The sequence below is a fragment of the Rhinopithecus roxellana genome, chromosome 6 (assembly GCF_007565055.1).
Source record: "Rhinopithecus roxellana isolate Shanxi Qingling chromosome 6, ASM756505v1, whole genome shotgun sequence".
Taxonomy (NCBI): domain Eukaryota; kingdom Metazoa; phylum Chordata; class Mammalia; order Primates; family Cercopithecidae; genus Rhinopithecus; species Rhinopithecus roxellana.
In genome coordinates this window covers 82,669,572-82,684,012 of record NC_044554.1, presented here as the reverse complement: position 1 = coordinate 82,684,012, position 14,441 = coordinate 82,669,572, and the positions used below count along the sequence as shown (strand labels likewise).

The window sequence follows — 14,441 nt, the reverse complement described above, 5'->3', positions numbered from 1 at the left end:
AAATCTTACTTCTAAAACACATTGAGAGCTGCAAATGTCTGCTGTCCATTACATTAACCCAGGTTCCAAGTCATGGAACCAGGACAGCAGATATGTCACCAGAAGAGTGAGGCTGTCACAGTCACCAATCCTCAGTTGGTGTCGTCTTTACCTGGAGGATTGGCTGCAGATGTTTAGAATCAGTGCAGAATAAGCACTGCAGCAAGATAGTAGAACTATTGCAATCTCTGATGACCTTCCAGCAATTTAGTGGGTTTTCTTTCCTAAACTGAACTTCATCTGTTTTCCTAATTCACTTAGAGTCCTAGACTCCTGGATATGCAATGTTCTTTGAAATGATCATGTCCAATTTCCCCATTATAAAGATTCAGGAAGCCGAAACTCAGAAATATTAGCAGTCAGACAGCTCGCAAAGATAGGAATAAACTTTTAATTCTCTCCAGTTTAATCCCTTTTTTTGATACTAAGGCCATTATGCCTTTGTTCCAATCTCTAAAACAATTTCTATTTGTGATTTAAGCCTCGCTTCTTAATTGTTTCTTGTTGAAGCAGAGGAATATAATACAATCCTGAAAAGAAAGACTTATTTCTTTTTAGTAGACTTCTAACAGATTTCCCAGAAATGTTATGATTGCATTTTTTAGCATAAGATAGGTATACTTTTTAAAATAAAGTCATATATGTTCTTTAAGTTTTAAAAATGTAAAATAAAAGGAAAGGAAAAATGAATTACTCATAGATCTGTTGCCCCTATGCAGCCCCTGAATGTTGGAAGGAAGGGTAGACAGCAGGTACAGTGTTCTCTGGCCCAAAGACCACTCCTGATGTCAACCAGATCCAATCCTGTACTGCCTTTTTTCTTGCACTTGGGATCATGCTGCATGTACAATTCTTTTCTCTTCTCTTAGCATAATAAGTTGGTTTTTAAAACATAATGCAGGTCTCATTTTTTCATGGCTACACAATGGTCCATCACATAATTCACCTCCTTATGGATTTTCATTTAGCATGTTTCTAATTTGTAATACCACAGACAATGCTTAGAGGACCATCTTTCTGCATTATTTCTTTTTCTGAATTCTGGAGTGTTGCCTTAGGAAAAATTCCCACATGTGGGCCTCAGACTTTTGTTCTGTGTTATCAAGTCCCTTTCTCAGAGTAGCCTAGCAATGGACAGAGCTCTGTTTCATGGGTCTGGTGGATGCCTTCCTGGTAACTCTCACTGGGCACTGAATCTTCACCTCTGGCCAAGAGCACTTGTCAAGTGGCATTGGATGGTCTTGGGCCAGCTGCAGTTGGACAATCACAGGCAGGCACAGGCATGCCTGTTCTCTGCTGGAGAGAGGCTCTGGGGCACTTGGTGTCAGTTGGCTGCTGTGTGCTCCATAGAGCAGGCTCCCTAGTGGCAGCGTTTTCTTCTCTGCTTTGAGGAATGATGACATAGCTCCTGCATTTGGGGAGAGAGATTCCCCAAACAGCAGATTCCTACCAAACTCTCGCCAGCAAGACTACTTCTCATCAGAAAGCCATCTGTGACTTCTTCAAGAGAGCATGGGTCTGGGTTGTGGCAGCTGTGGTTCTGTGTGAACTGATTGAGACTGTGCCAATTTTGTGGAATTTTCCTAGTAGTTAGGTCAAAATTTCCCCTTTTTTCTCTCTTTCGTAACTGCATGATCAACATGACAGTAATGCTAATAAAATCAAAGGCAGACTGTCCCTTTCATGAATTCTGTTTTTGAATTCTCCAGGCTCTCTCGCAGCTCCTATCTGTATGCACACATGCTTTTCATTTTCCCGTTCTAATCATAGCAGACGTAGTTTTTATTCTGCTCTCCCCGCTGATTGCTGATGACGTCTTTCCATGCCGCCATGTGATTTTCCTGGTTACTGCTTGCTGGTTGCTTGGTATTCCACCAAGGGGGCTAATTTTACCCCTCTCTCATTTCTGATGTGTTTCTGGTTTTTCCCACTATAATGAATATGTGGCACAAATGTCTTTCCCTGCAGGTTAACTATCTCATGTGATTATAGAATATTTCCTTTCTCAATCTCCTCAGGAGTGGGACCTCTGGGTTACTTCTAGGCATTTCAGATCCACCTGATAAATATCGCCAAGTATACTTGTCTGTTCTCATGATGCTAATACAGACACATCCGAGACTGGGTAATTTATAAACAAAAAGAGGTTTAATGGACTCACAGTTTCACTTGACTGAGGAGGCCTCATGATCATGGTAGAAGGTGAAGGAAGAGCAAAGGCACATCTTACATGGTGGCAGGCAAGAGAGTACGTGCAGGGGAGCTGCCCTTTATAAAACCATCAGATCTCATGAGACTTACTCACTCTCATGAGAACAGCATGGGAAAAACCCGCCCCATGATTCAATTACCTCACACCAAGTTGCTCCCACCATATTTGGGTATTATGAGAGCTACAATTCAAGATGAGATTTGGGTGGGGACACAGCCAAACCATATCACTAAGTGATCATCAAAAATAGTGGGCTCAATTCCTCAGAGTGTCTCCAGCTATAAACACTGGCCTTTGCTGTGGAGAGCAAGGATGGTCCAGCAACTCATAAGTCGCCCTGCACTGTGACACCCAGGGACATCCTAGCCTATCTGTGGTCGTGTGTGTCAGTGCCCCCTGCAGCACACCTGTCAAACCACCTGCCAGCGCACCTTCCAGTGCACCTGCCAACATATCTGCCAGAACATCTTCCAACATACCTGCCAGCACATCTGTCTGTGCACCTGTCAAACACCTGTCAAACCACCTGCCAATAGGCATGACCCTTGCTGGTTCTGAAAATTCAGACTTAAAGGCAAAGAGAAGAAGGAGCTGCTCCCCAGGGCTGCCTCCCCCAGGAGGACATGGCCGAGGGAGACAGCACCACCCAGCACATACTGTGCATCTGAGTGCTGAGACGTGTTGCTGTAGACTATGGGGAAGCACTCTTTTTCTGTTAAGTGAAACTTTAGAGGCCTTTAACCGTGGAATTAAGACACCCACATGGTCACTTATAGGGACTCGTATATAGCAGATGGGGGCGAGTGAGTGAGGGTAGTTCTGTTCCTCAGGAGGAAGCCTACTCAGCCTTTGGGCAGGAGAGGCCCTGGTTTCCTTTAATGAATGAGCTTCAGGCTGAGCCTGGATGTCTTGGAACACCTCAATTTCACCCATGCCCTGAAGTCACACGTGCACTTGAACTGCAGGGTCACAGGCTAGAAGGGAGAGAAGAGTTGTTATGGAGCCCAGTTGTTTTTCTTCTCGCAAGAGGAGATGGTCAGGGACAAGATCCACAGCCCTCCCTTGGCAGCATGGGGAGCCAGGACACAGGCAAGGCTGGACCACTTTTGGCTCTTTCCAGCCTGTTCTCTGAGCTCACTGCAAGCTATTCCTTCTCTCGGCAACCAGGATTCCAGGACACATGCTTCTCTCACAGATGTTTCTCAGGGGCCTCTGGGCTCCTTACCTATAACAGTAGTCGGGTTTCGTGCTAATGTGACTGTTGTCCATACCCACCCTGAGACCAGAGAAGGTGCCTTGGGCTCCACCTGTGACACGAGGGTTTAATACTGCTGCAAGGCAAATAGAAAGCTCCCTCTGGCTGGTGGGAAGGCAAAGCCACACCAGGCGGGTCTGCTTTGCTCTAGTAACTCACTTATTGTCTGCCTTGACATGGGGGCAAGTGCATCCTTGGAGCACTCACTTTTCATGTTATCAGAATTAGGCGCAAAGGCCATCTGCCCTACATGCACCCAGCACAGGTCACATGCACAAGTCGTTCATAAATCCACAGTCTGCACATCAGCAACTGCCTGTGTGTTAACAGGACACACCTGTCCCAATAGTTGCAACTAACATGTGTCTCCCTTGGTGTCTTCCAGCCTGCAATGTGTGGTACTTGAACTCCGTGGAGATGGAGTCCCTCACCGGCCACCAAGCGATCCAGAAGGCCCTGAGCATCACCCTGGTCCAGGAGCCACCCCCTGTGTCCACGGTTGTGCACTTCAAGGTGTCAGCCCAGGGCATCACCCTGACAGACAATCAGAGGAAGTGAGTACCTAGAGGGAGGCAGGAGCCGTCCAGCAGGGGCGGGGCTGTCACCTTCCTCTTGCTCTTCCCTAGTGCGAGTAGTCATCCAGGTAAATCGTTAGCCGTGCTTGAGGTCATGAGTCACCCAGGACCTGTCTAGGCATTTTTCTCTCATTAAATAGATCCTGGGAACCACATAGAAACTATTAGCATTTGTTCTGAAGGTTATTTTTCTTAGAAATCAGTAAAATAAAATAATAAAAAGACATTTGGTGTTTTAAAATTACACATATACACACATAATTGCAAATGTAAAAAATCGTTTAACTCAGTTTTTTGAAAACACTCTGATATGATCAGAATCCATTGATCTTGGAACCTATTGTTTTAACAGAGGGTCATTTCCTTTCAGGTGAGAGTATGACCTTGATATGTACTATTTCCGTTGGCCAATTGCACATGACTTAGGCCAGAGCTGTTACTGAGCCAGTTACACTGGAGCCGATGTTCTCAATGTGGACCTTTACTGAATGCCCAGCACAAGCATGGAACAGAGCAGCCACAGGGCTGTTCCTCTCTCCCTCCCTCCAGAATGCCATCCCAGAGTGGAACCTGTGGCCTAAGAACAGAGCAGTCCAGATGCACTTGTTCTGTGTTGTGTGGTTGAGGAGGCACGTTGGCATCAACTGTGGCAGCAGCGTGATGGCAGGAGCCATCACAGCCGAGAGGCTGGCAGGGGACACTCAGACTAGCCTGGCTTCTTTCTCAGGATGCTCCCCCGGAAGGCCCCCATGCCTCTCTGTGGTGTCCATGTCCTTAGACGCAGGACATTTTCATCATCTGCCCAAAACACCTGGGAGGTTGAAGGCAGGATCTTCCCCTCCGTAGCTTCAGGAATAAATGAGTTTAGGCAGGTTTTGCTCATCACCCTTCACCTGCTGGAAAAAATGAGCACAAAGCAGAGCATGGGTTTTACTGGTCAGACCCGTTCAGTGCCCCTGACACTGACCAGTAGGTAACCCTGGGCAAGGTCCCAATTCTTGATGCTGTCATATTTCAATCTTGCACCAAAATACCTATTTCAAGGTTTAGTGTCTCAAATGAAAAGGGCACTCAGCAAGTGCCCTGTGTGGCACACACAGGGACAGGGTCAGGTGCGTGGCTCAGCCCCACTGTGTTCTCAGGGTCAAGGTCACAGGCAAGGCTCAGCTGCACGGCTGTATGGTGGACTCACGGTCAGGTTCAGGGGGCATAGCTTCGCTGTTTTGTGGACTCAGGCTCAGAGTCAGGGTTGTGCCTTGGCTTTATGGTAGACTCGGTCAGGGGCATGGTTCATCTGCATGGTGGACTCAGCGTCAGGGGCATGGCTCAGCTGCATGGCTCACCAAGGGTCCCAGTTAGGCATGGCTTAGCTGCATGGTGGAATCAGGGTCAGTGTCAGGCATAGCTCAGCTACATGGTAGACTCAGGGTCAGGGGCATGGCTCGGCTACATGACTCACTCAGGGTTCCCATTGGGTGTGGTTCAGCTGCCCGGTGGACTCAGAGTCAGTGTCAGGGGCATAGCTGAGCTACATGGTGGACTTAGGGTCCGGGATGTGGATCAGCTACCTGGAGGGCTCAGGGTCAGGCTCAGGGCATGGCCAGGCTGCTTGGTGAACTCAGGCTTACAGTCAGGAGTATGGCTAGACTGCCTAGTGGACTGAGGGTCAGCATGAGGGACATGGCTAGGCTGCATGGTGGACTCAGGGTTTGGAGGCATAGCTTGGCGACTTGGTAGACACAGGGTCAGGGTTGGGCTCCTTAGGGACCCTCAAAATGTTGACTGTTCCCTCCTTCCCACTGCCCTTGGAAGATCTGTTCTTTTTTCACAGGATCTGTTCTATGTGCCCTTGTCAGAAGTGTCTTTTTTCTGTGTCTCTTTAGTTTCCCTGTATTCTTTATACTTCCTGGAGATGGGTCATGTCCACATCAGTTCAGATCTTTCGTATTGTAAGAGATAAAGTTTGAGTTCAGACTGGCTAATTCTGGACTTAAAGGGGGATCTTCTCACCAACAATGAGCCTTAAAAGGCACCTGTTTGAGAGGGGCTGTAGGTGGCTGCAGGGTCACCTTGAATTGAAGCATGTCCAGGCTCTGCCTCTGCGCTTGCCTGTCTCCTGGCCTCTCTCTTCATCTCCAGATGAGCTTTACTCTGTGCCAGTGCAGAGTCATTCCCAGAAGGAGAGGGTTGACCCCAAAGCCAGCTAGACTGGCCTAGCCTGGACACAGCAGTGTTGAGATGGGCATCCTCTGGGGACCATGTGGACTGGGTGGATAGCACTCTTGGAAGGAAGGGCTCGGCAGGTGAGCTGGAGGAGGTTGCCTCAGGTGGTCATGTCAGTGACTAAGGGCTGTCAGGTGAGCCGGGAAGGGGGTCTCTATGGGGGTCATATCAGTGACCATGTGGAGCCCTTCCCTAAGGAATGTTCCATGCACAGCACTTTACTGTTCACTCAGTGCTCTCAGACCTGTGACTGCATCTGATTTGGGTGTCTGTTCTGTGGAAGGAGTGGGCTGGTATCATGATCCACTCTTCACAGGTGAGGAAACTAAGGCTTAGAGGCTGGAGGCTATTAGTGGTTTCCCCACGATCTTGCAACCAGCAGTGTCTGGCAGGACCAGAGGTGCTTCCTTGTGTCCATCTTATACCCCACCAGCTTTTCCAGTTCGTTGGGGCTTTTTTTTTTTTTTTTTTTTTTTTTTTTTGAGGTGGAATCTCACTCTGTCACCCAAGCTGGAGAGCAGTAGAGCGGTCTCAGCCCATTGCAACCTCTGCCTCCCAGGTTCAAGCAATTCCCGTTTCTGCCTCCCAAGTAGCTGAAATTACAGGCACATGTCACCATGCCCAGCTAATTTTTGTATTTTTAGTAGAGACGGGGTTTCACCATGCTGGCCAGGCTGGTCTCGAACTTCTAACCTCAGGTGATCCACTCGCTTCGGCCTACCCAGGTGTTGGGATTACAAGCATGAGCCACTGCACCCGGCCTGGTAGGGCTTCTTGACCCGATTCCTGCCTTCCACACGGCTGACAGTTTCAGCCTGTGTGGTGCTTCCATCTACTGGTAACAACTGTTCTGCCCAACTTCATAGCATCTGTTGACTTTGAATGAGCACACACTTTCTTCTCTCCAAGTGATGAGTAAAAGTATAAAACGTTTTCTGCTGGAAGAATCTTCATGTATGGGAGAGCCTGCCCAGTGCATCCCCCATCACCCAAAAGCCCTAGTAACAGGAGCCATCCTCTCTCCCCTGTGTCCCAACAGGCTCTTCTTCCGGAGGCATTACCCCGTGAACAGTGTGATTTTCTGTGCCTTGGATCCACAAGACAGGAAGTAAGAAATTTGCATTTTTATTGAGCGAGGAGTATACTCATTTCTATCTTTTACTTTAAAACATTAACCTGACTCTCTTTTTCTCTTTAATTTGCAAGGTGGATCAAAGATGGCCCTTCCTCAAAGTAAGTTGCTGGGAGGGATTTCTTTACATGCTCTCCTTGTCTACAGTTATACTCTAAAGTTGAATTCCAGATTTTCATAGGGGGTGCCTTATAAGAAAATGACTACACCATGCCAATTTCTTTTAAAAAAGAAGGAAGTAAAAGTGTTGTCATTATGGACAAGGATCTGGATGCTATTAATTTTTCTGCCGGCTGTTGGCTGAATGTGCAGTATTTACATGTGTCGTATAACACTGTAGCATAGATACAGGGAGACGGATGGCACAGCCTTTTTGGCCATTTGGGAATGCATGGGCTCAGCAGTGTTGAGGTCTGCACAACTAGAAGGAATTGCTCCCTGTGTGCAGGCGTGTGGATGAAGCGGGTGTTCCAAATTTACCAAATACAAGGGAGGAGGGCCTTCATCACACTGTTGCTCCACAGCCAGTCCAGGCAGCTGTTAGAGGTCCTTCTTTTTTCTTTTCTTTTTTATCTTTTTCTTTTTTTTTTGAGACAGAGTTTCGCTTTTGTTGCCCAGGCTGGAGTGCAGTGGCGTGATCTTGGCTCACTGCAACCTCTTCCTGGGTTCAAGCGATTCTCCCACCTCAGCCTCCTAAGTAGCTGGGATTACAGGCATCTCTGATGGCTGGAGGTAAAGTGCATGAACAGGTGGCCAGCAGGGCGCTGAGCATTTGGTAGATTTTTGATAGATGCCACTTAAAATTCCTCCTGACCGTGCCGCTGGCAGCTGGAGGAAGTAGAAGCTTGGTATCTTGTGGGACACTGACCACTCTAACTGGACTTTCCTTTGGCAGAGTCTTTGGATTTGTGGCCCGGAAGCAGGGCAGTGCCACGGATAATGTGTGCCACCTGTTTGCAGAGCATGACCCTGAGCAGCCTGCCAGTGCCATTGTCAACTTCGTATCAAAGGTCATGATTGGCTCCCCAAAGAAGGTCTAAGAGCCCACCTCCCACCCTGGACCCACCGATGCCTCTCAAAGCCCTGGAGACAGCTGTGGGGTGAGGGTGGGGCCCCCACTTTTTACCAAACCAGTAACCCTGACATTTCAGGCCCATGAGGGGAAAGAGGATCTTCCAGCTCTACAAAAACAAGAACAAACAACATCACCGTGAACTGACCTTTCCTGAAACTGACTTACCTGACACATCTCTGTAGCCGTATGTTTTTTGGGTAGAAGAAGCTGGGCATGGGTGCACCCCACCCCCTAGGGTCCCCATGGGAAAGGGACATGCAAGGAAACAGCACAGAACACGAGGTGGTCCCCACATCCCTGGCACACCAGCATTCTGGGGGATGAGGAATCCCCAGCCCTTGAGGGAGAGGTGACAAGTGACTGCCATGCTTCGCCCGTTGGCATGGGCGCTCCTGTCCAGCTGCACCCGAGGCCAGGAGTTTCCCTCACCTTGGTCTTCCCAAGATGGAGATGCTAATGAAACTGAGAAGGGGGCGTATGTTTGATGAAGGTTTGTGCAAGTCAAGCCCTTCTGGAGTACAGCGGGGCCTAAAACGAGGGGCCTTTGTGATGGGCTGTGAGGATGAGGGTGGTGGGAAGAAATGGCCACATTAGAGACCCCACCCCACCCCACCATAGTGAGTGCTCCGTGCCTCCTACTCACCTGTGGCGAGCTGGGCGAGCTGGGCTGGGGAGAGCCTGTGAGGACCCTGAGAGGAGAAATGAGAAGAAGGAACAAAGATATTTCTGTGTAATTTATATTTTACTTATGCCAAATTATTTATGATAATTTGCCATTGCTATACTGTACCAGTGTCGAATGCTGCAGCCTGCCAAGCTGTGATTTTGCGAGGCTTGTCCCCACGTAGGATGCACCACAGACCCCTGGCCACTGAAAGTGTGTGCGGTGGACTGTGGGTCTCCCATGTGCAGTGCCGCCCAAAGGTGGCTTTGCCTCAAGCAGCCTACCCTGATGTTTTACTCATTGGAATGTTTTTCCGCGGTTGTGGATGACTTCCTTTCTGATGGAGAGTCCAGGAGGGATGGGAAACACCTGGTTTTAAACTCAGCATCCCCCGCACGGGCTTTTCAATGATCTTCAGGCCGGACACTGCACGACCTGAAGTTCCCCTGCATTTATCAGCCTTCTTCGTGCTCCTCCTTGCCACCCTGGGGTTCTTGCTGGGGACCCTGTGTGGTTGTGGCATGTGTGAGCAGAACGGAGGATGAGGAGAAAGAGAAGAAACCTCGGTACTGATAAGCTATTTTTGAGTGCCACTGTTTGCCATCATCTAAGCCACTGAATCAAGTGTATTTCAGGCTTATTTCAACATTCCAGCCCTGGTTTTCTTGCTTGAACCTGTCCGTGGTCAAAGGTTTGGGGGAATTTGTGACCCTGGAACATCCCCAGAGTGAGAGATGGGGCTGGGCCACATCGGAATAAGGCCTCAGCCCCGTCCTCTCGCAGCGCAGGTGCTCTGCAGGCACGCTGACTGTCCTGATTGCGATCCAGCCAGAAATTCCCTCTGCTTTCAAAAGTCAAGTCCCCAGTCTTAGGCCACACTGGTGTCACAGGCTCCTGTCAGGGAGCTGGGGTTTGGAAGTGTGCTTTGTGAACTCTGCTTTAAAGTGAGGGGCCGAGGAAAACTTAGCAACAGGCAGAGCTGGAAGCAGCCAAATCACAGTGGATGTTGTGTGTGCGTGTGTACGTGCGTGTGTGTGTGTGCGTGTGTGAAAGCAGGTGGACCATTCCACTTTTTAGCTCCTATTGATGCACCAAACCAAGTGCCTCATTTCTGTGCCAAATGTTTGCCTTGGTCATTGTGGACCTCCTTCTCTAACGTGCGGTGGCATGACTGTCAGGAGGTGCTGTCATTTTCAGCAGATCCTCTTGTTGACCCCTATGTCTTTGGCAGAGGCTTCTAGCATCTCGGTTTTTCATCCACTGCAGGAATGTGGCCACGGGGAGCAGAGGTGTGTACTTTTCCCAAGAGGTCCTCATCCTGAGATGGTCCCTACCCATGTTTAACCCAAAGAGTGCAGGCCAGGTCGCTTATCCTTCTGATGAAGGATGAGAGAGCTCATTTAGAAATCAGAGCAAACGAGGGTCTCAGTATTGAGAAACAGCCTGCCAGGGAATCACAGAGATATTGGGGTGCCCGCGATGGCCCCTGTGAAGCCATGCTTTGACGGCATTCAGGAAGCCATGCAAACATGCTTTTTGAACTCATTGGCCAGGTGTGATTTTTACACAAGGTAAACGTGGTCAAGGGCATCAGGGAATTTGCTCCAAGCAGATAGCTCCTTCTGAGGAACCAAAGGCAGCAAGTTTCCACGATTTCTGAAGAGCTGGTATAGGAAGTTTATTTCTTCCTTTTGTGTTACATGTGCATTAAACAGAACAAGCTGTGTGTCATCACAGATTGTACTGTGGGCTCGGAAACCGTGAGAGAGCCCCCACCGTGGACACCGGATCTAGGGCCACAGGAAAAGCAACACTTCCAGGCATTTTGCCTCCAGGGCTCCCGCTGGACAGGCGCATACTGCCCTGGGGAGCAAATGTGGAGAGTTCACGAACTCATGTGCCCAACGCATATTATAGCCAGGGTCCTACTAACTACTCAGTAAAAAAACGTATTGTTGTATTCCTCCAGTGTTAAGCTATAGCCATGTTAAAAGTCACCGTGCATTTATCCTCAGCATCAAATACTTTGTAACGTCGTCTTCTCTGCCTTACTTGTTAGTGCATATTTTTACTTTCCTGATACTGTAAAGAATATATCCAGTATGTAAATGAATGTTCTATAAATCCTTTGTATAGTCATTTTCTCTGCTCTTTAAATATCATCTCTATTCAGAGTATAATAAAATTATGAACTTGGTAAGCCTCCGTGAGATGGTATTTGTGTGCCCTGAAGGACATTTGTGTGTGTTTGCACGTGTTGTGTGCATGTGTGCACTTTTATGTATGTCTCTACACAACGTGTGCATGTGCTTGCACAGATGTATCTCTGCGCACGTGTCTGTGCATCTGCGTGTGTGCTCGTTCATGAATGTGTGTGTGTTTACAATCAGTGGATTCAGTTATAAAGTCACAAATGTTTTGCCTTTAAGAATATAGTAAGATTTCTGCCCAGAGACCTTTGAAATGTTATATTCAAAGATTTTTGAAGATTAACCACAATGCAGTGTTGATAATGGGTCCTGACATGTTTTCGATGTTGCTGTGAATACCCCTACACACACACTGGCTGCAGGAACACACCCCTGAAGTGGGCCACCTCCTGAGGGACCTCCCAGTGTCTATTCAAGTGGGCACTAAAACTGAATATTGAAACTCTGGTGGATTCACTTACACATCAACAGATTCTGGAGACAGCCAGTGTCACCCACCTGTTCCCCCAGCCAAGGCTCCTCCCTCCCCCACCTCAAGGGAGTTTGCCCTTTTCTACTGACTCTCTGCCCTCTTGGGCCTGTCCTCTCCCTCCTGAGTCAGGTGACGGGACACAGGACCTCATCTAACCTCGTTCCCTCAGATGCAAACCAGAAAAGAAGCAATGTTTTAGGCTCATTTGGTTATGGACAGATAAAGATTGCAGTTAGCTGCCATCCCCTGCCACCCTGTGCACAGTTTTCTGCCTGCATGATCAGCCTCCAGAGACTCTAGCTTTCCACTCTGAGGTGACACAGAGGAGATATTTCACCCAGCTATGTTGGGAGAGTGGACTTGAAATGGTCCCAGTGTTACTGCTTTGGAGCAGAAGAGAGGGTGGGTGGTTAAATCTTGTCCAAAAAGAAGCTCCCAGTGAGTCTTGGAATCCAGTCGTTTCCCAGACCTTCGACCAATGTCACAAGGTGGAAAGGTGGATAGGGCATTGATTTCACTGTAGCTTAGGGAGTGCACTTTCCAAGAACACCATACTTGTTACAATTACTGGCTCTGTATGGTGTGCACATGTCCCTAGGTTCCCGACCAGAGCCAGCCCTGGGGACTGTTGGAGAGACCCAGTGGCCACGAGACCTCAGCTGGACAGGCCCCCGCCACTTGCTGCAGGAGGAAGTTATGGGACCCCCATTCATCTCCCAGCAATCTGTTACCTAATGCGTACCTGGGCCTGGCCTTACCTACTGGGGTCGTCCTATTATGTGGTGGGCACCTTGGTCCACCCACTTTGGGGGTCATTGATATATTGTGTAATGAACACTTTGGATCTGCCCACTGGGGGACAGTAGGTCCGCAGCTCAGTTGTACTTCTGTGTCTCATTTTGTCCCCAGGGAGATAGGTTGCCTGCCTGATGGCTTTGGGGATCACACTTCACAGGCCAGGGACATTCGGGCTGGTCTCAGAGGATGAATTGGGGTTTTCCAGGTCGACTTAGGGCCTGGACAGGGAAGGGATATTTTGTGATGCAGGGATTAGTGAGATCTGGACACATTTGGACAGCAGGGCTGTTGAACTGACAAGGTAAGTGGAAAAACCACAAGTGGCCCTTAAATTCCTGAGAAATCAGTTCACAGTGTGAAGCCTGGCCTGAGGCAACAGATCAAATAGCAGTGCGGTAGGGTCAGCAAGAGTCTATTACCAATCCAAATGACCAGGAAGAGGAAGCAGCAATAGGGACTCCACTGCAATAATTGATCTGGCCAAGGGAACCTCTCTGTCCCATCTCAGAGAGTCCAGGGTTGCGGGGCTGGGGAAACCAGAGCAGGATCCCCCTCAGCCCCACCTGGGAAACACACTCGATCTCCCACAGGCAGGGGACCCACCAGAAGGCCTTACAGCTGTGTGCTGGCAGCTTCCCTCTCCCATGAGAGACACCCCTTCTGTCCCTTAGGTAGCATCAGCAGAGACCCCAGAGGCACCCGATAAACCAAGCAGACCAAAATAACACTGAAAGGCTCTGATGATTAAACTGTCAGTGGGACCACAGGCCACAGATCAAGCCAGGACCTGCTCCCTAAGCAGAATCAGGGCAATTACCTGCTAAAATTAAATATTTAAATAAGACCCAGAATTTCCTAATAGGTAAAATGGGATACAATGGAAAATTCCTTTCATACCAAGTACCAAGAAATGTGCAGCATGAATGAGAAAGACAAGGAATGCCAACGTCAAGATGAACCAAGTGCTGGAGTTATCTGGCAAGGATTTTAAAACTGCCATCATAAAAATGCTTCAAGGGGCAAATAGAAATTCTGTTGAAGAAATGAAAAAATAGAAACCCACAGTAAAGAAATAGAAGTGATGAAGAGGAACCAAATAGAAATTAGAGGGCTAAAAGGTATATAATAACAGAAAGGAAAGAATCTTACTAGATGGGTTCAATAGTAGAGTGGAACTGGCAGGATAAAATCAATGACTGTGGCGACAATGTAAGTCAATCTGAAAAACAGAAACTAAAAACAAAACAAAACAAAAGAACACCCACAAGACAGTATAGGACAGTAACAAAAGATCCAACATTTGTATCACTGGTGTGCCCAAAGGAGAAGAGAGAGGCTAAAGAGTATTTGAAGATCAATGGGTAAACATTTTCCAAATATGGCAAAAAGACATGTATAGATCAAGAAGCCAAGTGAACTCCAAACAGGATCAACAACCACAACCAAAATCCATGCCAAGAAATATTGTAATTAAACTTTGAAAACTAAAGACAACCTGTAGGCAGCCACAGAGAAATGATGGATTCTGAACAGGAATGGGAGAGCACACCAATTGGAATGACAGTGGATTTTTCCTATGAAACCATAAAGGTCAGAAGGAAGCGATGCAACATTTTCCAAGGACAGAAAGAAAATAAAAATCAACCATGCATTCTGTGTTCAGTGAAACTCTCCTTTAGAAATGAAGAGGAAATATATTGTCAGATGAAGGAAACTAAAAGGATTAGTTGCTACCAAGCCTACATGTAAAGATTGACAAAAGAAGTTCAAACGCAGAGGGAATGGT

At 48.0% G+C, this 14,441-nt stretch overlaps 1 protein-coding gene across 14 annotated transcripts in view; it reads left to right on the top strand.

Annotated features, from left to right (window-relative positions):
- The window catches only part of TNS3 (tensin 3), a 310,203-nt gene extending 298,828 nt beyond the window's left edge, over window positions 1-11,375 (top strand). For 11 of the 14 annotated variants that reach the window (XM_030932723.1, XM_030932719.1, XM_030932722.1 and 8 more), the window contains 5 exons: window positions 3,892-4,060; window positions 7,344-7,412; window positions 7,511-7,537; window positions 8,332-8,446; window positions 8,588-11,375. In XM_030932723.1, coding sequence (XP_030788583.1) covers window positions 3,892-4,060; window positions 7,344-7,412; window positions 7,511-7,537; window positions 8,332-8,446; window positions 8,588-8,650 — 443 coding nt within the window. In that variant the 3' untranslated portion in view covers window positions 8,651-11,375. Of the gene's footprint in view, window positions 1-3,891; window positions 4,061-7,343; window positions 7,413-7,510; window positions 7,538-8,331 lie in introns of all 14 variants that reach the window. The other 3 variants (XM_010374408.2, XM_030932717.1, XM_030932715.1) reach the window with 1 other exon arrangement.
- The last annotated feature ends 3,066 nt before the right edge of the window (window positions 11,376-14,441 follow it).